The sequence below is a fragment of the Echeneis naucrates genome, chromosome 17 (assembly GCF_900963305.1).
Source record: "Echeneis naucrates chromosome 17, fEcheNa1.1, whole genome shotgun sequence".
Taxonomy (NCBI): Eukaryota; Metazoa; Chordata; class Actinopteri; order Carangiformes; family Echeneidae; genus Echeneis; species Echeneis naucrates.
Genome location: NC_042527.1, coordinates 14,778,492 through 14,806,089, shown reverse-complemented (window position 1 = coordinate 14,806,089; position 27,598 = coordinate 14,778,492). Strand labels below are relative to the sequence as shown.

General features: G+C 39.6%; 1 protein-coding gene across 1 annotated transcript; it reads left to right on the top strand.

Moving 5' to 3' along the window:
- Nucleotides 1-26,372, top strand: rock1 (Rho-associated, coiled-coil containing protein kinase 1). Its single transcript, XM_029524590.1, has 33 exons — nucleotides 1-93; nucleotides 8,995-9,076; nucleotides 10,811-10,911; nucleotides 11,038-11,175; nucleotides 11,302-11,477; nucleotides 12,077-12,161; nucleotides 12,305-12,449; nucleotides 12,658-12,796; nucleotides 13,585-13,676; nucleotides 14,630-14,789; nucleotides 15,202-15,271; nucleotides 15,359-15,447; nucleotides 15,718-15,766; nucleotides 15,964-16,099; nucleotides 16,527-16,618; nucleotides 17,642-17,888; nucleotides 18,491-18,597; nucleotides 18,722-18,872; nucleotides 19,532-19,692; nucleotides 19,798-19,982; nucleotides 20,491-20,560; nucleotides 20,650-20,753; nucleotides 20,978-21,143; nucleotides 21,262-21,355; nucleotides 21,441-21,529; nucleotides 21,610-21,801; nucleotides 21,893-22,058; nucleotides 23,503-23,573; nucleotides 23,715-23,803; nucleotides 23,937-24,015; nucleotides 24,121-24,382; nucleotides 25,128-25,335; nucleotides 25,598-26,372. Exons 1-33 carry the CDS (start codon nucleotides 1-3, stop codon nucleotides 25,647-25,649), a joined length of 4,140 nt encoding a protein of 1,379 aa, XP_029380450.1. The 3' UTR covers nucleotides 25,650-26,372.
- Nucleotides 26,373-27,598: the final 1,226 nt, after the last annotated feature.

Genomic DNA, 27,598 nt, shown 5'->3' with positions numbered 1-27,598 from the left:
ATGTCTGCTGGGGAAAGCATGGAGGCTCGATTTGAAAAAATCGATGCCATGTTGAAGGATCCCAAGTCGGAAATAAACACAGATTGTCTCCTGGTAAGTTTGTAGCTGGCTAGCTTGGCTAGGTAGCTAGCGAGTCAGCCATTCTGGGTCAGTCTACTCCTTGGAGCAGAAATTCTTTCCGAGACCAACAAGTCGTTTAATTTCTCGCTTTAGAAAAGTGTCGGTGTTGACTTGGACAGCATAGCTTTGCTCTCAGACTTTACTTCCACCTATGTTTGTGTTTGAGAGAAAGAGAGGAAGGTCGTGTGCAAAGTACGGTTTTTTTTTCTCGAAAAGAAAGAATACAACAGTTTGATCTCCTACTGTCAGATACTATATGATCTAACAGCCAAAAAGCATTAAGATTGATCTTTTGTGGCAACGTGACTGGCGAGTATCTGGCATCGGTAAAGCGAGAGCAACCCATTTAAAAAGCAGTGGTAACTAAATAAGACTGGCAGATGGCGACCGCCTTTAACGCTCTTCACAAAGAAGACACCCACTGTCAGCTCATATTTTGGGACATGCCATGCAAGACAAATCGCCTGATCAACTGGAGTGGTGTCATTGCCAACCTCTCCAGACTGATAACAGTTTGTGTTGTCACTAGGAAGTGGTTCGTGTGCTGTGTTGTCTTGATTTACTCAGTGCAGTCTCATATCCAGTGACAGGCTACATGTTGTTACCTGTTATAACCTGTAGGCCCCCACCTGGATCAGTACACCTGTTGGCTGGAGTTTACTCCGGCTGCTTCCTGTCTGTGGGCCACAACTGGTGAAGTGCCTCTGCTGTCTTGAGAGGAGAAGGCCTCTCCTGCCACGTGCTAAACCTGAGAGCAACACCTTAATGGATTTTTCTAAAAAAATATATATATTACATGCAGCTCTCCTGGAAACTGACTCACTCTGGAGTGAATGCCAAGGGGGTGTTGTTGTGTCAAGTGTTTGTTGATATCAAGAGCCTTTGAGCTTGGGTGACTGTGGCACTCAATGATTTCACAGGGATCAGGCTCTTAGTGACTCATGGTAACAGTTTCGTCCGGATGTACGGTGTGATCGACCCAAAACATTTCTTGATTTCAGGGTGGAATCTTTTAGCCTTGGAAGTCACATTTTGTGTTTTTTGCCTGGAGCCCAGTGCTCAAACTCCAAGGAAGGATTTATAGTTGTGGATCTCTGTGCACGATAGTTTGATTGTAATCTTGTCAGGTGTTGTGCACATTAAGCCACTGATTAATTTTTTTCTGCGTCTTGATTGTGAGACATGGGTTACATTAGCAGGCAGATGGACTTGTTGAGCAAAGGAACAAAATCAAATCAAAGATCAAAATCTGTTTTGGGAAAGGGATTTGTCTTACAACTTCACTCCTATCCTAGTCCTAACCCAACTTGGAGTGTTTACCTATGTTTGCCTATAGGCTGCTGTAGAGATCTGTCATGTTTCGTCTCCATGACCCCCCCCCCCGCCAGCCCCGTCATGTTACAGATAGAGGCAGCTAAATTAACCTAAAGGTGCACAGGTTCTGCACTTCTAATGGCAAATGGCTGTGGGGACTGTTCCTGCTGGCAGCTACACACACAAGGGTGTTGTTTCTTCTTTTTCCCCTCTGCAATCTCCCCTGATCAATGAATGGAGGCCTTTTGCTGAGGCCCTCTCTGCCACCATGCAACTCCACCCACAGCTTAATAAAATTCCATGCTAATCAAATAACCTCTTGTCTTTGACTGGCCTGGAGTTCCCTGTGTGTCCCAAAGCCATTCTGCACGTCTGGAGAGAGTTGAGACCAGGCAGGCAGCTCTGAGGTAGCTGGGTGTGGGCTCTGCTCTCTACCCATAAACCAAAATTATGTGGACTGAAGACTCATGTTTCTGAAGGCCGTGAATCAGGACATTTAACTCATAAAGCAGCCAGCATGCTTGGGTATGAGTAATAGGTTCCATCAGAATGCACAATGCAGGCCTTTTACTGGCCGTGTTTCTGTACCTGGGTCTTGAGTTGGCAATGCTCTTGAGGTATAACACTGTTCAGGTTTACACTTTTTTTCCCCCCATAGAACTGGTCCAAGTAGTTTAATGATGACAGTTGGCCTGCACCTTAGTACTCAGCTCTAGGCTGGTCTATCGAGCTCTGTATTCTTACCATGTCATCCTTATCTTCACTCAGTGAATAAATCCTGCTCGGAGAGAAGAGCGCCTTATCTAGTTGGGCTGCCCCCTCTTGAGTCATTGTGCTCAAGGCAGACTTCTGAGAGTCAATCTGAACAGACAGAATTCCTGGCATTGTGATGTGAATTTTCAGTGACAACGAGGGACTGAACATTGTCCATATGTTTTTCTTGTGGAAGCCAAATGTGGCCTCCATCAAGTGAATGTACAGGTTGATTCATCTGGATTGAACATCCTCTGAATGAGGGAAATGGCGTTTTAGTCATTTAGTGAAAACATGGACTTTTCAACACTTAATACTAAGGTACCACAGTCAGTTAATCATTTAAAATATTAAAATGGTTGAGTTGATATGTTAGAACTTGTTTTTCGTGGGCTTTGCCTTTATTTGACATAAATAAAGGCTTCCTGGAACAGTCTTTGTTCTTACTTTGACACTTGGGGTGCATTAGCTTCTCTGGGTTTTGATCCCTCTTTCATCTGCTATTTGGACTCTAAATCTGTAATGAGTAATTACAGGAAACTGCAAGGGCAGTGATTGTGTGAATGCTGCATGTACATGTTAGGATTAGTGCTCTTATTTTGAAGTGTTATAGAGTATGAGTTGAATAAAATACATCCACAACATTATTAATCCTGCAGTTCTTGTGGTAGGCTGCGGTGATGCATAGAGAGAAAATTAGCTTTGGGAAGTTGCATAATGATTAATATTTTCAGTTATTACAGTACTGCAACTATAAGCTAATTTATAGATGAAGAAGCACAAATGTCAGAACATGATTTTGATGAATCATGCTAATTTTGCTGGTTATTGGCTGACAGTAACGATTCTGAAATTAGATTTCATCTCACAGCAGTGTCTGTGCTGATTGTGTGAAAGAAACAGTTTAATGGGGGATTTGGTAAGGAAGGTGTAAAGTAAACCAAGTGAGAGAAATCATTTATTTTTTTTACTCATTTGGCACCTTTTTTTCCCCACTTTGACAGGTTGCATTTCTATAGTCAGAATATGGTATGGTTTCCATTTCAAGCCAAGTTCTGTCCAGTTTCCTAAGTCTCCTAAGGTCCAACCTGAGTAACTGCCACCACAGTCAGTCGTTGTCTTTCCTCTGTAGAGTGCCTGCACTTGTCTCAATGAACTTTGCCATTAATGGTCAAACTTAGCCTTCAAAGCAACACGGATAAAGCTGCTTAGGTTCTTATTATTCTAGACAGAGACAGCTCTGCACATGACGACAGTGAGATACTGTGAGGAGCATTAACCATACATGATATTTTTACAGGGTACATTCAATGCTTCTTACTTGACATGCATCCCACAGAATAACCACATAATTTAACCAAAATTTCTTTAAATAATTCATTTAGATGCTGTCTCAGATGATAAATTGTCATCCTTTAAACAATTGCGCATGTAGCGTTCTATGTTTAAGCTTGTTACATTGTGAACTGTGTACAATTAAGCATGCAGTAAGCTTTTAGGTTGCTTTACCCTCCAGGCAGCCATGTTTTTTTTTTTTTCTGGTTTTGCCAGTACAGTGCTCTCACATGCTTTAGCCTTGCCCTATCTTTTTTCCTACATGCAGCACCCTGAACTTGATTCTACATTCAAGGGTAGCATATCAGTTGTGGAATTTCTGTAAGTAATTAATTTAGGAAAAAGTGTAATAATAAAGATTCTCTTTTCTGTCATATTCCAGTCTCTCCATTGTTAAGTGGTAAAGCAACTGTCTGGAGACACACACTTTAAAGCTTTAAAGCTTTAAAGCTAAATCCTTGATTGCATTTTTGTAATGACACATTACTTGCTCAAAGTGACATTATGCCCAGCAAATCTAATGGAATACTGAAAAAAGTCAAAAGTATCTACATTTTTTTTGGTGGTGGTGCATCTGCTTCATATGTATCTCTGCAAAAACATGCAAATTCTCCATTGCATGCTTTAGAAAATAGACAAGAGTTATGTGAGACATATGCAAATTGTAGTTAATTAGCTGTGTGGAAAGCTGTTAACTTGGTTGTTTAGTGATAAATCATACATTGGTGATGAAAAACTTATATTTGTAGAAACAGTTAAGGTTGACATTTAATCCATACTCATTGTCAAAGGTTTAGGGCTGCCAGCTGTAAACTGCTCTCCTCAGCTATTCAGCTGTGGACAACAATTGGTTGTGCTGTTTGTAGCTCTGCATTCCCTCAACTGACTGTGTGCAGGGATGCATGCTAAAATGATCTTGTCTTTTAATAATGGACCGCTTTTTGCTTTGATTTACCCACTGCATTTTACAGCCTCCTGCTTTTCGTTCATGTAATTTCTTGAGGACTACAAGGCCAGTTGATTTGATCCACTTACAAAGGACTTTGTGGACCCTGTCCAGTGAAGAGCATCAGAGTGAGCTGAGTTAGTGTTTAATAAGGCACTTATTTGTTGGGTTGAGGTCAAATCTTGGGCTATGTAGTCAAGATAGTAGTGTTTTGCTTGACAAGCCCGATCCCAGTCAGTGGGAAACACTTGAGTACTCACCACTGTTGGAATAACTCAATTCGATTTTGACATGAAAGCATTCTTGACAGTGATTCCCATTCGCTGGGACTTCATGAAGAAATGGAATGGCCCGATTTTGCCACCACAGAGTTCGCTGTCACTGTTGTTTATCCGGTGGAGTTGTTATTTAGGCAGCCTTTTTAGGTAAGTGGGCTTTGCTGTCAGTTGATATTACATACATCAAGACTGTGCAAAAGCAGTTCAGGCCAAGTGCTGGGTCAAAAATATAAAAGATTTGTGTTAAATAAATGAATGCCAGTATTCCCTTCGATTTACATTTCTACCTCAGGGCCTGTACCTGGAACTTCCTAGTGAGGAAGTGATGTAGTATTTCATGGTCTGAATGGCCCCATTGTTTTTTTTTTTTTTTTTGTTTTTTTTTTAATATGATGACATTTGTGTTTACATGAGTGCAACTTTTGATAGGGCAGCCTTTTATTTACATGGATAGCTGAATGCCTGTGTGCACATCTGGCCACATGTGGAAAGCATATTGTCTTGAAGAGGTGGCAGAAAAGGAAGTGAGAAGTAGGACTTGACTTAGACTAGTCCACATGCCTTGTGCTGGCATGCAGAAAGGGATGATGTGGCTGAGTCTCCCATGGAAATTTTAACTCAGACTTTAATGTCTGGAAAAGAGCTTGTGAGTGTTGTGTGTGTGTGTGTGTGTGGATTTCTCTCCCCTAAAGTTTAAAGAAATAATTGCCGTATGTAATGTCAACCACTGGCTTTGTGCGTTTTGTCTAACTATACAGTTTTTAAACATAATCACCACATTTCATTAATAGGGTGTTGGGATGGTTTTTCATCCCAACACCCATATTACCCATATTACATATTACCCTTATTATTTAGTAATAATAATATGAACCAGGGATACCCAGGTATGTGTTGCCCTCTGCCCTGAGCAGCATCAGCAGAAAGAGGATAACACGGAGCCATGCAAGCAACGCTTTGTTTTCCTACCCTTTTTTTTTTTTTTTTTTTTTTTTCACAAGGCTCTGTGAGACATAATGAAACATAGCCTGTGGACTACTACCACCCAGTGCTTGTTGTAATGAGTGAATCATATGCGTCGTTTTACTCTTGCTCTAGTAGGACAGATTGCTATGTTATTGTGTTTTCCATTTTTAACAGCATGTAGTCTTGTTGACTCTTTAAATTTGATCGTCATAAGCGCTTGCCTTGTTGGATCAAGGCTGTACCTGCAGTGTACGATATTTCAGTGCTTTGAAAAACAAGATTTACAGTTCAGATACTTTGTAAATTGTTGTTTTTTGTTTGAGCTTTTTCCCCTCTTTTGGCCTGTGCATACACATTGATGCTTTTCCCCTCTTTGCATGGAAAGCAGACAAAGTCTTGAGCCACTGGAAATTTCACAGCTGCAAGAAGTGCAGTAGAAATGCTTATCTAGGAAGAGTTTCACCCCTGGAAACTACTCTGAATTATTAGCTTTGGAAAGAGCTTTGTCAGTGATCTTCAACCATTATTGTCATATTTGTTACTCTAGCTTGGGGCTGATTTCTGGGCTGAGCCATGTGCTTGCTACTGGCTTTTCTTCACATCAGTGTGCGATAGCTAAAACCAGACAGATGATGTTTCGTCACTGACCAACAACCTTGATTACAAATAAGTTGACCAAGGCAACTGATGTTTTTTATTTATACATTGAATCTGTCGACTTTTTCTCTGTGTGTATAGTGTTTTTAATGAAATGCAAATGTACAAACAAATAGGCGACGCTTGATATTGGTACCCCAATATCTGATTTTGATGCCATCAAGTTTTTGATTGTATAAATTTGCCCTGAGCCAGAGATTTTGCCGTATGAATAAAATTATGTTGATATTGGTAAAGTAAATTAGACATCTCAGCATACTCCTAACACCTGTGTATCTCTGAATACAAATGTCCCTGATATCTGTTTCCACAAGGACAGCTCCTAGACCCAACAGTAGAGGTGGAAACCAGTGACTAATTTAACTCATTTAATTTTAATCAGTTTGTATTCAATATTTTCTTGCAATCAGCTTCGTACCTGTTTACCAGTTGAATTAGTGGTTAGAATTTCTGAAATTCAAATTTTCTTTAAAACATTTTATTTTATACCTGGTATCTTGACGCTCTGGTGTTTCAGTACAAGACGCTGAGCATGGCAATCTTCTGACTTTCTTTGTTTTTTCCTTCATTTGTTCTCCCATTGGAATAGCCAGCCCCGCACATACCAGCTCTCCACTCCCTGCTCCTTTCCGTCATCGTGTTAAGCCCTAGCACTGATTGAAAATAAGGCTCACTATGTGACTCTGTACTTGGGATGGATTTTTTTTCCTCTCCCTTCCTTCACTTTTTGTTGAGAACTTGTTTGGCCACATACCTAAAATAGCTCTCTGACGTGTACAGTCCTGTTAAGGAATGCTACTGTGGCTGTCCAGAGTTCTTTGCGGCAGGAAGTTATGCAAACGTGCATTGCTGAGCACAGAGCCTTGTGATTAGGGTCCTGAAGGACTCGGTTCTTCTGCATTTTTTTTCCATTGCAGGCTGGCTGAAGTTTATGTGGCCCACAAGGCCTCAGTTTTCTCCCAGCCTAAGGTCTGTCTTGTGTAAATGCTCCCCTCTGAAAGTTTTCCCTCCTCTAAGATGAGCAGATGATTCTCAGCACTGCCATGTGTGCTGATCTCAGCCTGTCCTCTCATTAATTTCCCACACTCTGTCTCTGCAAATGCCTACATTGCTTTTGTTCTTCCCACTAGCCATTCTTCACTTCCCATTTTTCCTTTCTCCCCTCCCACTTGCCTTTTTTCCTTGTTTCCACCCATCCCGCAGGGCGTCTGCTGCTTTTATGTCTCATATAAGGGGCATGGCCCTGACCTCCTTGGCTGAACAGAAGCAGCAGAGTTACTTAAGAGGATTCCTCACCCTGCCTGAGCTGCTGATTCACTATGTGTCATCATTGCTTTGCTCAGAGGTGCAGAAAGAGATCCGTCATCACTTAATGAAAGAACATTCACAATATGGAAATAACATGATTGTTGATATGATGGAGTGCTGAGCTGATATAGCCTGAGTCAACAATTAAAACCAACCTGTCTGTTTATACAAACTTTGCCAACTAGTATTTGCCACTCACATTTGGAGAAACAAAACGTCGCCGACCTGTGACAGTGTCATAAATGTGGATTTTTCAACATCTGGCCAGTCCATGATATAGGCAATGAACAACACCATTTTGAGTTCAAGTGCTTGTGTGCCTATCTTGTTTCAGACTATCTGGATTATAGAAGATTAGATTAAATCCTGCCAGTGGCACTTATGCTCCCGCTGAGCCCGAGGAAAGAGAGCCTGAGCCGTATGTTTGTTTACTGCTCTTGAAATGTCAATGTTGCGATTCAAGTTGGAATGAAAGGTGTTCTAATGGGGGTCAGGAACTGGTGAGATGGGAGTTACTTCTATAGTTTCAGTGGGCGGTGCAGCCCTGTATTATAAACTCACATAGTTGACTTCAGTGTATGGTTTTTGTAAGGCACCACCCCATTGCTTCAGTCATCAAAAGCTACTTAGTTCTTCCAGTTGCTTTTATTAGAAACCTAGTGATCCGGGTGGGAAATCCAGCAGCTGGTCCAGAACTGGCTGGTGGGCGTTTGAAATCTTCCAGGCACTTCCAGGCTTTTTACATCTGCTATTTTTCTGTGGTGATGCACTCAAGAACTCTTCTTTTTGACTTATCCATGTGTGTCAGTGACTTCATAGCTTCCTATTAATATGCATTTCTGATCAGCAGCTGACCCAAGCCCCGAGACCTTTCTCACCATGCACACACTCGCACAAGCAAACTTCTACGTGACTATAACACAAAGTTGACAGAAACAAAACAAGACATCCTTTGCTTAGTTTGTTCATGAATAGCTTTGTGACAAGAAACTGCTGAAACCTAACCTGAAGCAACTTTCAATAAAGATCCTGTTCATCCTTAGACAATGTATCATTGGGTTAGGATTAGTCCTTTGCTTACATAGGACTGAAATAGTACAGTGAAACAGTAATAGAAACAGTAATTTGTGATGTACTAAAACCCTCATAGATTTTCAAAAAAGAGTGGAAGTCTCAGCTCAAAGCGATTCCACAAAGACCAGTACCCTGACTGGGACACTCTGTTTGCATTTTCCATGTGGCTTGGGATGGTACTGGAGTTGCGAGCATCATGTAGATATGTTTGCCTGCTTGTTAACCCTTTTCCTCTCCCTTCAGGATGGCTTGGATGCACTGGTATATGACCTTGACTTTCCTGCCCTGAGGAAAAACAAGAGCATTGACAACTTTTTGAATAGATGTAAGTAACTAGCATCATGTTTTTCTCCTTATGCCCTGCTTTAGTGCTAATCTCAATATGTCTTCCAGTTTAACCATTTGTATTTGTAGATCCCAAGTCTAGGCTCAGAAAAGAAGACTGTTTTTGGGTCACTGCTCCTATGTGGGCTTGGACACAATAGGTGTCTGCTGCTTAGTGGCCCCAACAAAGAGGCTTTCATAAATGGCTGGTGACCCACATGATGCCGATCATGATGGCGTCTCTTTTTCTCGGTGGCCCTCAGACCAGGGATTCCCTAAAATTATGTTTTATGCGAAACATATATTATCCATCAAAGATGAGTGTGGCTAAATCGACCTTTCTTTAACAGGTTCAGCCTACCAAAGCTTCTGCTGCTGGTTACCATTTCTAGGAAATAGTAACCATCATGTTACAGTGTTTAATGCAGAACTTGTAAATCCAGCAATGTCTGGAGTGAGGACAAAGAACCAATACTATATCTAAGGGATATAAGTGTGTTTTATTCTGAATTACACATCGACAAATCTATAAATTAACAAAATGACAGGGACCAAACATGCTTGCTGTTCTTGCCTCCTTTGTTTCTATCCCTTGTTATAATCGAAGATATTCTCCCTGTCCATGACAGACTTTGCAGTCTTCTGTCACTTTTCATCTTCCTTTCCGCCTTCCCTGCTGAGCAACACTTCAAAGCATTTCATTCATTTTTGAAGCAAAATAAAATTCAGGCCTCTGTTTGCATACCAGTTCTAGCTACTTTAAACCCTGAAGCAAAAACTTCCATTAAGCATCTCTGCAATACCTCTTTGTATTGTACTGTACTTTTGTCAATAGCACCCGAGTGTTAGAAATGTATTGATTGTTACATAATAATGGACTGACTGTCTTGTGAGACTGGATTGAGATGCATGCATCGCCTGAAGCACTCTTTCCTCTGAACTCTCTTCCATACATCATGCCTTGCACTATTATCATATCAGCTGATTGCTCCACTGCATATATACTGGGGTCTACTGGAAATAATCCCTTATCCACCCCTCACCAAGCATAAAATAAACCTGAAATGCTATTTCTACCATTTCTAATCATGGTTCATATGTGTTTTTGGTCCTATGGGATTTTTCCAGTAAGGATCCTGAGCCCAAGAACTACTGCTCAGAGTGGAAATGACTCACTCTCAAATGTTCTTATGCTAATAGTTCAGGGTTTGCTTTTTATTTTTAGATTGATTGAACTTGGATGCCCCCGCACCTCTCTTTTCCGTGCATTCTCGTGCCAGTTATGACCCATGTGAATTGGAAATTATCCCCCAAGTCCAGCTATGACCAAATTTGGCTGAACAGTGAACACTATCTCCCCTAAGGGAACTGGTGTTGTTACGTCAGTGAGAGGTCTGTTCTGTTTGCCAACACACTGGATGTTCCTGTAAAATTCAGCCTCTACTTTTATGTTAATATTAAATGGCACCTGCATATGCGTCAGTGAGTGGGAGGGTGACCTTTCACTCAAAATGTAACTACCAGAAACTGCATTTTAGTAAATATAAACAACATAGAAGAAACTGCCATTTGCATGGTTGACAATGATACTGCCAAGTGTGCAAGGCTAAGGCCAAGACTCCTCTTAATCTCAATGCAGTAATTCATGCAAAGTATAAATAATTGTGTGGATATAATTTTCTGTAACATCTATCTTTTCTTGTTTTGTTTTGTTTTGTTTTTTTTTCCCCCCCAGACAAGGAAACAATTAGTAAAATTCGTGATCTACGCATGAAAGCGGAAGACTATGAGGTAGTTAAAGTTATTGGGAGGGGTGCCTTTGGAGAGGTGCAGTTGGTAAGAATGCAATTTAATACTTTGTTAATGATAGTTTATAAACCTCAAATATATCCAGTACTTTTCATATTAATTTCATAATAATGAAATCTTTCTGACTTTACTGTCACGTATTCATCTTTTCAGGTAAGACACAAAGCCACATGCAAAGTATATGCCATGAAGCTGCTCAGCAAATTTGAGATGATCAAGAGGTCAGACTCTGCTTTCTTCTGGGAGGAGAGGGACATCATGGCTTTTGCCAACAGTGCATGGGTGGTGCAGGTATGGTGTAATGTAAACCCTCCGTAACCTGGACTTGTGTTGTCTAACCAGACCTCATGAATCTGAAGGAAATTAGTTTATTGAATCTCAGTCACTAATTTTTTTGCTTATTTTCTCATTCCACAGCTCTTTTTTGCTTTCCAAGATGATCGCTACCTCTACATGGTGATGGAATACATGCCTGGTGGTGACTTGGTTAACTTGATGAGCAACTATGATGTACCGGAGAAGTGGGCTCGTTTTTACACAGCGGAAGTGGTGCTGGCTCTGGATGGAATCCACTCCATGGGTTTCATTCACAGGTACAATAATGTTCCTACAAACGTGTTTAATTTTGTGTGTTTGGGATACAACTACACCTCTCTCTCGCCTTACCGCACTTTCCTAAACTTACCCTACCAGTTTATAAGTCTCTGTTTGGAAAGGCTTTGGAGGACAAAGTGAAAGTGCAAAACATTTATGTTTTATGACTTTGAGATTTGCAGCAAACTCTACAAGGTACGCTGTTAACCAACAATCTAATAATCTAAAGGCTAAATTGTAATAAGCAAGAATTATTCCTGTTACTGTTCTTAGCATTAATGTCTATCATTTGTCTGCTTGTGGTACGCTACAACTGGGCACAATATTTGTACAAAATTCATATTATACCCGAAACTCTAACTCTTTGTTCGTCTCTACTTGAATCTTAAATGAGCTGTAGTTTTGTCACCCACTGTCCAGTTCTTAATGTTAAGTTATATGAGACCTAACCAGAGTTTAAGTCTAAAATGGGACCCACAAGCATCCGTAATCTTAACTGCACATATACATACCTGCAAATTGATTTAACTGTCTTATTTTATCTTTTCTGTGTTTTGTATACATGTTTAATATGATTTTTTTTTTTTTACCTTTGCAGAGACGTGAAACCTGATAACATGTTGCTAGACAAAGCAGGTCACTTAAAACTGGCAGATTTTGGGACCTGCATGAAAATGAACAAGGTATTACATTCAGTTTCCCACAACAACAAAAAAAAAAAAACTTTTTCCACATAGTTGTTATGATCAGTTTCATGATGATTACCATCTCTCAATTTTCGACATGGTAATTAATATTTTTTTCCTCACCCCCCCAACCCCCCCAGGATGGTATGGTACGATGTGACACAGCAGTGGGAACTCCAGACTACATTTCACCTGAGGTACTCAAATCCCAAGGAGGAGATGGATATTATGGCAGAGAGTGTGACTGGTGGTCAGTGGGAGTATTCCTGTACGAAATGCTAGTTGGTAAGTTTTTGATGAAGTATTTGCAGAAACAATTTGAGATAAATAAAATTATTATACCAGACAAAAACTTTAATGATGATGTGAAGATAATGCGCTTTCTAAATCATTGTGAAAATCATTTTACCTTTTGGTTTCTACATAAAATGCAAAGGTTTCATTGGCTTTTAACATATCAATAACCACTGGCAATTGTTTGTCTTGTGCACAGGCGACACTCCTTTTTACGCAGACTCACTGGTGGGGACTTACAGCAAAATTATGAACCACAAGAATGCTCTGACATTCCCTGAAGACAGCGACATCTCCAATGATGCCAAGAATCTCATCTGTGCTTTCCTGACTGACAGGTTAGAGAACAACAGACCAAGCACTGGGTCACGACGAGGGTCTTATCTGTAGAGCCTGTCTTTTAGGTGTGAAGTGTTTTGTGGTGCAGAGCAACCACTGTGGAAAGAATCTTGATGGAAATGTTCAGAGTACCAAAGAAGAATCAAAATGGATCACTGCTTTCTAACTGTTGCTATTTTTAAAAACACCCACACAGCTTAAAGTTCCCCAGTGCTGTGCTGGTGCTGTTTGGGATTCAGAAATGTTTCATTATATATCTTTGGAAAATATCAGTTTTTAAATTGTTGCATAGCAACACTTAGGCTGTATATGTATGTATACAGCCATCAGGAAGCCTAAATTAGGTATTAATGAAGTAGACCTGCCTTATTACTGAAAAACCTGTGAGCCACAACCTGTTTGTGTTGTGGCTCAGCAAAGTGTACTTCTTATGAAAAAGCCTTAGCCCAGTCTTTAGACTGCTTTTTAATTTTAAAAATGGGATTATGGGATATTCTTCATGGCTTGCGTTTATGACTTTGATACAGTTCCACTGCAGTTTCCGAATGAGGGAAGGGTCAGTAGATGAAATGCTTTTCCTTCATTTGGAGATTTTGGGTTAATATACATAGATTTTGTGGTTTAGCTTTTTTTTTTAACCTCTATTTGTTCTCATAGAAATAGATTATATGTTCTACAACTGCTCATTTGGGCTCTGTCTTAATCATTTCATAACCACTGTAGTCACCTTAATTTCAAGCGCAGAAATTTTGAAGTTGAACTGATCATGTCTTCCTGATCCCTCCAGGGAAGTTCGGCTTGGCCGTAATGGTGTAGATGAGATCAAGAGGCATCCTTTCTTCAAGAATGACCAGTGGACATGGGAGAACATCAGAGAGAGTAAGAACATTTTTCCTTGCTTAGACCACAGATTGCTTTCACACCTCTCACATCTGCTCACTGTTATTTCAATCACAGAGCCAGCGTTTGTGTTTTCCATTTGACCTACTACGGACAGTTGCAGGAAATTCTTGTAGACAAGCCATTCATTCAACATCCTATCCAAGACTAAACGTGATTCCTGCTTGGAGTAATAATTGGCAGCACAGTGTTTTTGAGGCCAACAGAAGGGGAAGCAGTTCAGTGCAAATTTTAATGCTCTGGGATTGACACCGAAGCTGAGAGATTAGAAATGTAAAGATAAATCCTGTAGTCAGTCCTTTACTGGCATTATATTTAATACTTGACTAGCCTGAAGTCAGCACTTTGTTGGCCAGCCCTGTCGTTCCACTGGCTGCTCAGCTCTGCTAGCTGGCGGCTTTCCTTTGTTTTAAGGGGGTTCAAAAAGAGATCTGTCATCAGAAAATACAAGAGTAAACTGAAACACTGGTTTCTGTTTCTTTTTGTCTGTACCAGATAATGAAATTCACAATTTTGCCATAATGGATTAAAAATGGAATTTGTGTTCAAAATGATACTGGGGGGAAAGAAAAATCAGCCCAAGTGGATCATAAATATGAGCATTTAGGATGTCTCGTGAGCATATAAATTTAGAGTATATTTTCATCTATTATTTCAGTTTTATTTAACAACGAAGATAAAAAACATTTTGATTGCTTTTGTTTCAAATATTATTTTATTGTCGTGTTCACTGATGGGAACAACCCTGAGAACATGAATAAAGTAGATGTAATTGTTGGTCAGTGTTGATAGAGCTTCAAATGCTGTTTAGTATTAATGTTGGATCTTATGTTTGCATCATATTCTGTACCTTTAACAACTTGTCATATGTAATGAACTTTGAAGGTCCCATTTTTCATCATGAGTCTTCTGTCTCCTTTTACCGTGTACAGCGGATGCTCCAGTAGTGCCTGAACTGAGCAGTGACATTGATACCAGTAACTTTGACGACATTGAGGAGGATCGGGGAGAGGAGGAGACCTTTCCTATACCAAAGGCCTTTGTGGGCAACCAGCTCCCCTTCGTGGGCTTCACTTACTACAGCAATCAGCAGTAAGTCTGCCAAATGTTGCTGCCACAATGTTCAAAGTGCAGAGTTGCCAGTTTGAGTCTTTGTAACACCAAATAAAAATTCCATGTATATGAAAGCATGATCTAATGGTCAGTCTGTGTTGCACAACCTGAATTGTGGAAATCAACATCATCCTTGAAATCATTAGAATGACCTACTTTAGAGCAAATATCAAAGATACATCAAATCTTCTGTATGACGTTAATATATAGCCTGCATATCATATGGTTTTTTGGTTTTTTTTGTTGTTGTTTTTTGTTTTTTTAAATAATTATTATTTATCAAAGAAATAGTGACAGCTTAAGTTTTTTTTTTTTTTTTTTTTTTTTTTTTTTAACAAGGTCTAAATTGAATTGTCATTGTTACTGTAAAAATAATGTGTTCCCTCTTCAGCCTTTTGCGCGGCTCCACCACAAAGACCAGTGACAAACGCAGTAGTTCCACAAAGGAAGACAAGAGTCACGTAAGTAGAAGTTCACAGATTTTAAGGGGAAAAAATATTTATAATATTTACCTAATATTTTAATTCCAATGGTGTGGTTCTGTTTAGCTGGAAAACCTACAGAAAAGAATCTACCATCTGGAGGAGCAACTCCACAGTGAGATGCAGTTGAAGGATGAGTTGGAGCAGAAATGCAGGTACAAAAAATGGGTCAGTTATTCACAGACTGAAAGGTTTACAAGTCAAGCTGAAGCATTCTCTCTCAAGCACTTGCTCTCAAAAGCAACAATTTTTACAGAGATATGAAGAGAAGCATTGAGGTTTAATAAGAACCTGTACATACAATACCAAAAGTATCACAAATAAATGATCATATTAAATAATGGACATAAACAATGGCAAATTCTACTGAACCTAAAGTACAGGGCTTAGTATTTAAGTGTTTTTATCAAAAACTCTTTTTCTAGGACATCAAGCACCAAGATTGACAAGATCATGAAAGAACTGGACGAAGAGGTAAAGTTTGGGCTTTTTACCTCCCTTTTTTGTTTCTGTGGTGTTGATTTGCTTTGCAGTTATATCTATATAAAGAAGTATTACTAAACCTACAGCTTTAATGTTTTGGTAAAATGTAAAAATGTTTAAAATTGGGCTCTAGGTACTAAGGATTATTTGTTCCTGGCATATGAGAGCTGCTCTGTCTGTTTCCACAGGCAAACCTAAGGAAGACTACAGAGGCCAGCATGTCTTTGCTGGAGAAGGACAAGATTATGCTGCAGCACAGATTCACAGAGTACCAAAGAAAAGCTGACCAAGAGGCAGAGAAAAGACGCAATTTGGAGAATGAGGGTAATGATGATGAGGCATTACTGATGCTTGATTGAGACACACAAGTACAATTGCAGAGTGAAGCAGTGAGAAAGTTAGTGTTTGAACACCATTTAGTTATGTGATGATGGCATTGGCCTCTCAGTATTACTTGATTTGGCCCAGGCACATTTCCCAAATACATTAGTTGGTATTCTGCTATTACCCTCTTGCTCACTGTTATTACAGATCTTGTCATGCACATTACTCTGAATTTCCCACTGTATACTGAAGGTTGCGCTAAGTTGATTAACAAGGTAAAAGCTGTTAGAATTGAAGACCTGATATATTGTGCCCAGAACAACAACAACAGAATAATATTATTCAGGAGTTTGAGGGGTATTTTTCTTGGCTTTCAAATGGGGCTGGGAATTTCTAATTTATTTTCTTATAATCTTATTATTTCTAGTATCAACTTTAAAGGAGCAGCTGGAAGATATGAGGAAGATCAGCCAGAACTCACAAGCATCGAATGACAAGATTGCTCAGCTGCAGAATCAGGTACAGTACATTTTCACATGCAGGGTTTTCCCAACTGTTGCAAGACTTAGTCACAGCTCCTGTGCTTTTTTGCAGTGAACATAAAAAATTAGACTGGCTGCGCAAGCAGGAAAGGATACCATATTGTATCTAATTTAAATATTTGTTTAGAAAACGCGGGGCTCTAATTCATGAGAAATAGATACGAAAGAAGAGAATGCCAGTGTAACTGCCAGTGTTGCATGGGTTGGTGAGTTTTCAAGCATGTCTCTCATGAGCCTTTGAGGGCTAATCAGGCTTAAAGGCACTTCATTAGTACACTTCAATTTGCTGGAGTCGCCAACGGCCTGCGTAACACGTTTTACTGTGACAGGAGATAAGTCAGTGATGAGTGAAAATGAGTTCTCAGCATCTCTTGTGTGTTTACTACATAACTGAGCCAGAGAGAAAATCTGTCTGCCAAATATTGCATCAGTTACAGGCTAAGAAATCAAGAAGACTGATGTCAGAGAAATGTTAATGTAAAATAAAATAACTATGCCAAAGGAATGAGAGGGAGAGAAAAGACTGGACAAGCTACAGATCACAGTCAGATGACTATTGGCTACAAAGAAAATTATCTGTCTAGACATCCAACCAAACAAGAATTTTAGGAAGCAGACATTTATATTGTCAGACAGATATGGGAGAGCAAGAAAATTGCAGTTTATATCAACTCAATGGTAGTCATTTTATTGTTAGGATTATTTTGCAATAATCACAATAGAACACATGTTCACTGATGATGCAAACATTATTTGACTCTTAGCCTTCTTGCTAATGTGTGTAATGTAAAAAAACATCCTATCTAGTGTTTAAATGAAATTGTAATGATACAATGTGAAAATAGAATATTTGACAACGTGCAGTTGCCAAAAGCCGCAATGGCACCTAAGCCCTTCAGAAACTGCTGAGAAACGCTGACATGAACAGGCGCACTCCTGGCTTGTGACAATTGGTATAGCTCTCTGTGACCCCCTTTTGACCCTTTGTTTTTACCGGCAGCTGGAAGAGGCCAATGATTTGCTGCGTGCAGAGTCAGACACAGCAGCAAGACTGAGGAAGAGCCACACAGAGATGGCAAAGTCCATGAGCCAGTTGGAGAGTTTGAACCGTGAGCTGCAGGAGAGGAGCCGTGCCGCTGACGGAGACAAAGCACAGCTGGAGAAGGAGCTTCTGCTTGTTCAGAGCAACCTGGACTCTGAGAGGAGGAACTACAGTCAGGGATCAGAAGAGATCAGGGAGCTGCAAGGTGACCCACTGGACATTTTTTTTTATTTTTTTATTTCTCTGATTTGATATTTGACATTTGACAAGAGTGAAAATGTATTTCCAAGGCAAAATCCAAATCTGGGAGATGAAACTTTGGCTATTGAGTCACATTCTGGTCTTTTAGGAATTGTTCTTTAAGACTAATAATCTCACTCAGATTCAAACATTTGAGATGGCTGCATAAATTGTACATGACAGAGGCACTGACGAGGTGCAGAGTAGCCGAATCCATATATGACTTACTAATCTAAACTAGTCACTTATCTTTTAATGGCAAACAAGAACTGAAAGTTATACAGATTACTGGGAATGGAGTGATACTCATGTTATTTTCTTAGTTAAACAGTGTGTCAAAATGTTTCGACGTACATTACGTATGTAACACGTCAAAACACGTCAGGTAAACAAACCTAAAACTAGATGTCTGATTAAAAAAAGAAAAAACTAATCATATCTAATATAAGACATAATGAACGTAATAAAGCAATATCAAATGTGGTTTTTGAAAGTATAAAGTATGAAAACAGCTATGGCAATGAAAATTTAGAGCTTCATGTCATGTTTTCTTTATTTCACACTTAGCGAGGATGGCAGGGCTGCAAGAGGATAACAAAAACTTGAAGCTCGGCCTCTCCAAAGTGGAGGCAGAACGTAAACAAGCCCAGGAAAGGAGCAATAATCTGGAGAAGGTATAATCCCCAAAATCTTGAAGCAATATGATTTATTCAATTAAGAACTGCTGTTCTTATTTTGTGTATTTTGGTGGTCTGTTCTGCTTCATGTTTATCTGCGTCTGATATCCTCCTTCTTCAGGAAAAGAACAACCTGGAGATAGACTTAAACTACAAACTGAAGACTTTGCAGCAGCGTCTGGAGCAGGAACAGACTGAGCACAGGGTGACGCGGGCACATCTGACTGACAAATATGAGTCTATTGAAGAAGCAAAATCAGCTGCGATGAATGGTATGCCAGTCCTATGTCAGAGCATGTCCCCCTCACTGTATTTCACCATGTTTTCATTCCTTTTTTTCAATTTTATTTTTATCATCCCACTTTTCGTTGTCTTTTAATTTCTATTGCCAAGATACCTTAATCTAATTTAATCTCTGCCTCACATCATCACCCTCTTCTTATTTTGTCTTTTCTTTGCTACAATCTAATCAGACTCAGCTTTAGGGACTGTTTGGGTGGAAGGAATTCAAGGAGTGGAAGACATGATTAACATGTCAGGGCATTGCCTCATTGCATATTAAAGCTGGACTCTAAAGCAGTTCGTTCAGTGAAATCTGTCCAAATGATGTCTTGCCTTTTATCTTGTGTATGCTGAAATATGATTAAGTTCTTTGGTCTCTGTGCATACTTTCTGATTTTGCAGTCCTCAATATTTCAACTAGTTTTCAGATCAGATTCAGATTTTCTCTTGATCCAGTTGCATTTAATTTGAAGTAGCTCTTTTTATTCTTTTTGTGTTTGCCGTTCTGCATATCGTTATGGAATAGGTGCCAGATTTAATACATATTGGACAGATGTGCTGTGAATTTCTGGGGCACCAAGTGTCCAGAGCACTGAAATTATTGTACAATGTACTGTTGTCGGGCTGACTTTGTCTGTCACTTCTCCAGCTGTTCAGCAGAAGATGTCTGAGGAGAATGGAGCGAGAATGAGAGCTGAAAGCCGGGTTGTGGAGGTGGAGAAGCAGTGCTCAATGCTAGAGTTCGATCTCAAACAGTCTGTGCAGAAGATGGAACAGCTCATGAAGCAAAAGGAAAGGCTGGAAGATGATGTAAGTGAACCCTCGCATCTGTTTTTAATATTCAGCTATCTCAAATGAAAGTGCACTTGCAAGGCATTTGTGCGATACCTCAGTTTTCTTGCCTTCTTCCTCCAGGTGAAAAACTTGAGGATACAGGTAGAACAGGAGTCAAGCAAGCGGATCCAGACTCAGAATGACTTGAAGAGCCGCACGCAGGACGTTGATCGCCTTAGGTGTACAGAGAAGCAGCTCAAACAGGAGATCAACACAGCACTAGAAAGTAAACGCTCGCTGGAATTCCAGCTGGCACAGCTGACCAAGTGAGTAATTTATATGTATCAGAGTTTAAAAAAAGGTTCCCAGTTGTTTTCAGAGCAAATACATTGTCTCTGTTTCCCCTTGTCTAGTTATTATCATTATTACACTCAAACACTCTAGCCAGGAGTTCTACTTCTCTGTTGCACTACCCTCTAATGCTCTTTGTAAGTCAATACCTAAATTGCCCTACAATTGCCTTGTATTTGCAAAGTGCTGTTATTCCAGCTTAGGGGGTAACTATGCCAAAGCTTCTGTTCTGTGACCATGTTTACACGGCAGGATTAGGGTTTACTGAGTCTAGCTCCATCCACTCTGCATCTAATCCTCTGGTGAGTGTGGAAGCCAGTTTTGCTGTTTTTTGCTGCTAATTGCATTTAAAACAGCAGCTGTCTTACAGGCTGGCTCTGTCTGCCTCACTAAAGAGAGTTGTTTAGAAAGTGATCAAACACTTGAATTTGTAAGATTCATGAAGAAATGAAATAACCAGTTTTTTTGCTGTTGTGTGACCAGACAATACAGAGGCAACGAGGGACAGATGAGGGAACTTCAGGACCAGCTTGAGGCAGAACAGTATTTTTCTGTAAGTATTAGTCTCTTGGTCCCCCAGTGTTTCTGCTGTCTGTTCATTGTGAGAGCCCTGTTCTAAATGATCTGTCTGTCTGCCCTCAGACGCTTTATAAAACTCAGGTCAAGGAGCTAAAAGAGGAGATTGAGGAAAGGAACCGGCAGGTACAAGAGGCTCATAAAAAGGTGCAGGAATTGTGCAGTGAAAGGTAGGTAACTGAATTGCCTTCATCCAGAGTTGCAGTCCAGGTGGATTTAACCATCTGTTATTTACCCCCTGAAAATTTTAAGCACTATTGTTTGTGTTGAATTCAAACAACATATGAACATAAGATAGTTTTGTTGTCATGTGTCTAATGAAACTGACAAGAAAGCTGAAATGCAGAGTATTTTATTCAACTAACTCACTAAATGTATTTTGCCTTGAACAAAGGGACTCCCTGTCTGCCCAGCTGGATCTGACAGTGACCAAGGCCGAATCAGAGCAGCTTGCTCGGGCACTTCAGGAGGAACAGTACTTTGAGCTCAGCCAGGAGAACAAGAAGGCAATGACGAGACATAAGCAGGAAATTGGGGAAAAGGAGACTACAATTGCACGGGTTAGGAAAACCTCACATGCCTCTCCAGCTAAAGTTTATTATATCCTTCCACCAAGAAAGCAACATTTTTATTAATCAATGCAATCAGAAAAATAATAACTTCTACATATCTGTGCAGCTTGAAGAATCCAATAAAACTCTGACCAAAGATGTGGAGAACCTCAGCAAAGAAAAGGCTGAGTTGAATGAGAAGTTTCATGCTCAGGAAGATGGTAACATTCCTTATTTTTATCTTTATGCCCATCTGCTGTATTCTTATCATGCTATTACACAAGCTGTCTCCCCTTTCTGTGACAGAGTATGCAGCTCAGAGGGAGGAAATTGCAAATTCAATCAAGGCCAACTATGAGAAGGTCCTCAACACAGAGCGCACACTGAAGACTCAGGTAAAGATGTAACTGTAAACTGTAAACTGTAAACACTGGCAATATAGATGGCGACTGATTTATTTGCATAAATCTTTCAGGCAGTGAACAAGCTGGCAGAAATCATGAATCGAAAGGACATGAAGCTGGACCAGAAGAAGAAGGGCAACACTGCTGATCTGCGGAAGAAGGAGAAGGAGAACCGCAAGCTTCAGCTAGAGCTCAACCAGGAGAAAGAGAAATTTAACCACATGGCCATCAAGTATCAGAAGGAGTTGAATGAGATGCAGGCAGTAAGTAAACACCTCTGGGTGCTAGAAGCTTGTGCAATCTACATATAATGAAATTGAATACACAAACATCTCTTCACTTTTCTGCCATCAGCAACTGGCCGAAGAATGCACATATCGCAACGAGCTGCAGATGCAGCTAGACAGCAAGGAGAGTGACATCGAACAGCTCCGGGAGAAACTAAATGACCTGCAACAGCGCATGGATAACTCAAGTGTTACCAGTTTACAGACGGATGAGACAGACAGCAACATGGCAGGTAAGATCCCTGCAGCCTCCGGTGCTTACATTAACTCAGATCTCAACCATAGAGAAAAAAAAATCCTGGGAATGGATTTTAGATATCAGCACATTTAACACACATTGTATTTGTATATATATATGTATATAGAACAGCAGTAGCAGATGATTGTTGAACAGGTGCATGCAGGTTTAGCTTTGGCACGTTTAGGGCAGAAAGCTGAGGCAATCATAGATTTTACCTCTGCTAAATACTTCAAAAAAGTTGCCTAAAGTGAATGATTTTATCTCAACTCGGTTACCCTCATTCTAGGTCTGTTTTAATATATTACTGGTGTCTGTGGTTAAACCGTGCTCTCTTTATTCCCTTCATGTCCAGTTGGTTCTCGTTGCCCTTCTTATCTTTGTAACTTCTATTCCTTTCCCTCTGTGAGTAACTGAATGGACGAGCCCCATCTTGCCTGGCCTGCGCTGCAGCTGTTGTGTGTTTGTCTTTTTGCCCCTGATTTTCTTAAGTGTTCTTTTGCGAGAGGTGACACTGCCATCTCTGCTGGGGAAATTCATGACACACTTTTGAAAGAAGTGTTGTTGAGTGGGAAGTTAAATGACGTGTTAGTTGTCGAAAGAGTCTTAGCAGTAAAATTCATTGAATAGCACAGTGTTAACTGTCAGTTCTGGTGGTGAATTTCAAGCCGTAACGGTAAAATGACCACATGAGATCAGAGGTTACTGACTACACTTTGTGTGAGCCTTAACACATCACTCTCAGCACCTTTCAAAATGTCTCTTGAAACTGAAAAATTTGTTTTTGATTTATGGCACCGTGTGCTTCAAACACTTGACACTGTTTTCTGTTTTTTGTGTGTGGCATGTTCACCTAGAAGTACTGCTCGTCGTGGACACAAAGTTTTCTCTCACGGTGTCACATTTAGTAGACAAGCCCCTATTAGTTCGTGTTTCCTTTTTAGCTTGTGATGTTTCAGCTGCATGCACTTTTAGATTATAATTTTTTTAACATGAAATCATGTATACACATTTTTTTATTAAAGGAGTGTGTGAGCAAGCTAATTGGATGCAATTAAATACTTTATATATATATAGATTACTAATTTCTACTGCAAACCGGTTATTGTCATACCTCTCAATTAATCATTTATCTTCCATGCTTTTAACATGCCGTAAGAGGCCGTTTTCCCTCCTTCATGGGGAGTGTGATGCAGTAGCCGCAGAAGCAGCATAGATAGTGAAACTCATCCTTTGTCACCTACTCCAGAGCAGAATCTTAATGCTGGCAGAGCTTGCTAGGCGGTCTTTCTGGTATGAAATAATTTTTGACCTTGGTGACTTGACACTTGTAACACTCCCACCTCCCCCTGACAGTTGAGTTTACATTTAAACACTGCACGGTTAGAAACATACAATACCTTCAATAGTAACTTCCTCTCGTGTGGGCTGCTTTTCAGAATCCAGATTGGAGGGTTGGCTGTCCATTCCTAATCGTGCTAATATCAAACGATATGGATGGAAGAAGCAGGTATGTTGTGCTGTGTTTCGTAGGCATTTCCTCTGTTCACAAACATTTCGACCAACTCTTGCTATGCTGCTACAACAAAAGCCATATCCTCCCCTTTGACAGTATCAGCATTCCTTTCATTGTGTTGTGTTATATTTTCAGTATGTGGTCGTGAGCAGTAAGAAAATTCTGTTCTACAATGATGAACAGGATAAGGAACAGTCAAACCCTTCAATGGTACTAGATATTGAGTAAGTATTTCTTTTATTCCTGTCCTCTGCTCCTGGAACAAAACCAAAGTTTTCTACAGAAGTGATGGACACAGATCATTAGTGCTGACAGATTAATAACATGTAATTGTTAATTGTGTGTCTTCTCGTGTAGTAAACTCTTTCACGTGAGGCCAGTCACACAAGGAGACGTGTACCGGGCTGAGACAGAAGAGATTCCAAGGATATTCCAGGTAGGAGGCTCTTTCCTGTCCGGCAGATGTCTCTATATTTTAAAATCCACCACATAATGGGATGCTGTTCTCACAAAGTGCTTCTTTTTCTCTGTCTGTATGCAGATTCTGTATGCCAATGAAGGAGAGTGTAGAAAGGAGGCAGACATGGAGACGGTCCCTCAGGGGGACAAGACCAACTGTCTCCCACACAAAGGCCATGAGTTCATCCCCACATTATATCACTTCCCTTCAAACTGCGAGGCCTGCGCCAAGCCTCTGTGGCACGTCTTCAAGCCGCCTCCGGCTCTAGAGTGTCGCCGCTGCCACGTCAAGTGCCACAAAGACCACTTCGACAAAAAGGAGGACGTTATTGCTCCTTGCAAAGGTAATCTGCAAGCAGTCCTGTTGTTATTGACATTAATGTGATGTTATGAAGGACGAACTTAGTTTTACTCTTATAGTTCTTATATATATATATATATATATATATATATATATATATATATATTTTTTTTTTTTTTTTTTTTTTTTTTTTTTTTTTTTTAACTAGACCTGCAATTATTTTTTTAATATATCTAGTAAGGTGTCATTAGCAGTAAATGTATTAGTCAGTGCTGAATTTGAACATGTATAATGTGTTGGTAGGTCTGATACGACTGTTGATGAATTTGTAGTTGTTTGGAATTGTAAGCATAATGCATTCAGCTGCCACTTTAATATTCTAAATCATGCTTTGAAATCATTCAATAGATTTTCAACTACTTTAACTTAAGATGAAGTAGAATTTGAACAAACACATGATTTATATGATTTAACAAATTTAATCTTCAAGAATGAGTTAAGAGATCAATTGAGTAATTTGTTAAAGCAAAAATCGGAAAATATTTTGGTTCCAGCTCCTTAATTGATTTTCCTGTTGTCCTATGATAGCAAAAGAAATACTTTTTAGGCTGAAAAATGTGATATTTTAGTTTTAGGGAAAATGTGATGGATTTGCTGTTTCGTCATGATTTATGGATCAAAGGAATAATCCATTAATGGAGAAATATTCCAGCTAATGAGTTGATATGGAAAAGAATCCTAAATCTTGAGGTCTTCTAATCAGCATCACGTTGTGCCCTCCCCTACAGTGAATTATGATGTCACCTCTGCCCGGGACATGCTCCTGCTGGCCCTGACCCAAGATGAACAGAAGAAATGGATTGGTCACCTTGGAAAGAAGATTCCCAAGACCCCACCATCTACATTTTCAAGAGCTTCTCCGCGGTCTATGTCAACGCGCTCTGGACCAAACCAGTCCTTCCGCAGGAACCCTAAAAGCAATACAGGAAAGCTAAGGTAATTTGATGATTTGGGACTCATTTTCTGTGCTTTCACACTCCTGATGTTTTATACTGCTGCATATAAATGTTTCCTTTTTTCAGTCACTAATGTTCAGAGAGCTATGGCTAACTGCATGAGCTACAATAAGGCAGTGTAATATTATATTTGACTATAAGTGAGGGTGTACTGGAGTCAGAAGTCTTATTTAATCCCATCTGCTGGGCTTGGATGTGGTCAAGTCAGTCACATGACCTGCTGTTTGTCTCCTGTGTTGTAGCAGAGCGCAGTCCAGCCTCCAAGCAGCAGACACAACATCCAGCACTTGTTGACAGGAACTTCTTCAGAAAGTGTTTATGTGTTTTTGTTTTGTTTTTTTTAGACCTGTCTACAACTTTAAACCTGTCTATTTATTAATTGTGTTACTGGGTGCTTCTAACACAAGACACTTCCTGGTTGGTTGGTTGACTCCTGGGATCTCTGACACTTTGGGAATCTTGTTTTTCTAATTGGCACTAATGTGTTGTTGGGTTTAGTAACTAACTTACTATGCAACTCTTGTTAAAATGGTCCACATTAAGGATTTTTACAATACCTGCCAAAGATGATGCAGCGGTGGTACCGGTGTTGCAGTGTCTGTAAATAAGCTTTTCTGTTGTATGTCGATTTAAATTAGGTTTACTAACAAAGGTTAAGATAGTGTCTCTCTTTTACTGGACACCTGTCTCTATTCTTTCTTTCAGTTAACCACCTGAACCGTTCCTCATCCTCAAACACGGAGAAACCTGTATTACATAGAAAGTTCATTAAAAAGAAAAAAAATATATATATATCAAATAACCAGCGCTGGAAAATTGCAACACAAGGCATCATGGACATTAAGAGGCCTGATACCCCCTCCCCAACCCACCTTCTGCCCTTCAAGAGAAAACCCATCATCCAACTCAGCAAACCTGCAGCTCTCAATTTCTACCAGAAGATGGCACACTTCTCTGGAACTAAACAAAGTGCAGCAATATAGAAGGACTCGATGTCATGGAGCCATTCTGTGTTTCATATTATGACAGTTCTGATGGTAAACGCGGGTTTTGCCAGAACTCCTGCAAGTATGTGTTTGGGTTAAGGTACTGTCATACAGGGATTTCAGATCTGCAGTGAATGGTTGTGTCTCAGGGGTGGATGAATCTCTATTTTCTCATTTCTTTCCCCACCTTGACAGATACTCAAGCTAAAGTCAAGCATACTTCTGGTTCCAGCCGCAAAAAAAAGAAAAAAAAAAAAAAGAAAAGAAAAAAGACTGATGCCTTCATCTAATGTTCTGGCCTTTTTGCCTTTATTCTTATCACTCTACAAGTCACTTATCAGGTTTGGGACAGAGTATTTGGACACGAGTATTAGATGTTTTGAGTACTGAGTGAGGAGCATGCCGGATCATCATTTAAATCTATGCATTATTTTTATTATTATAATTATTTTTATTGCTCCAAGCCATAAGGAATATCCCATTGTAATGGCATATAGGAGTCCTAAAAGTTAAATGATTTTTTTGTTTGTTTATTTGGTACATTGTAATATCTTTTTTCCTTGTATTGATTTTTTTTTTTTTTTTTTTTTTTTTGGTTTTTTTTGTATTGTATTGCCTTACATTGATTCATAGATAAATGGTTCAAAAGGAAAACATTAAGTTAACAAAATGTAAAACTGCACTGTTTGAAATGTAAATTATTTGTAGAAGACTAAACAGGTGTAGCATTTGGCCCACCTAGTGCCTTAATGTTTGGATATTGCGTTTGATTTTACTGCCATGTCTGTTTGTTTAGGTTTTGTTTTTTGTTTGGTTTTTTTTTTTTTTTTTGGTTTATTTGTTTTTGTTTTTGTTTTTTTTTTCTTCCAAAACAAGACAAATCTTAACTCTTCCATCATTTATTTTTTAAGAAATTGCCACATTTGTGGTTTTATCGGGAGTTACCTTCTCTGGTTTTGAGTATATAAAATATATATATTAGATTACCTCTTTATGGACACATTGCAATAGAGATAGCGTGTCAAAGCAAAGTCCCCAGACTCGGTTCATATCATCAAAATTTTTTTGGATGTTGTGTCTAAAGCAAGCTCTTCTGTGTCAATGATTGTCCGTGTTAACACTTAAAAGTTGTTTCTCTGACAAGGTAATGTCCCGTTAATGCAGACCCCACCACACACAATGTGTATATAATGAGAGAGACATAAGGATTATGGAAATACCTCCACAACCTTCATTTCTAACTTTTTGTTCAGTTTA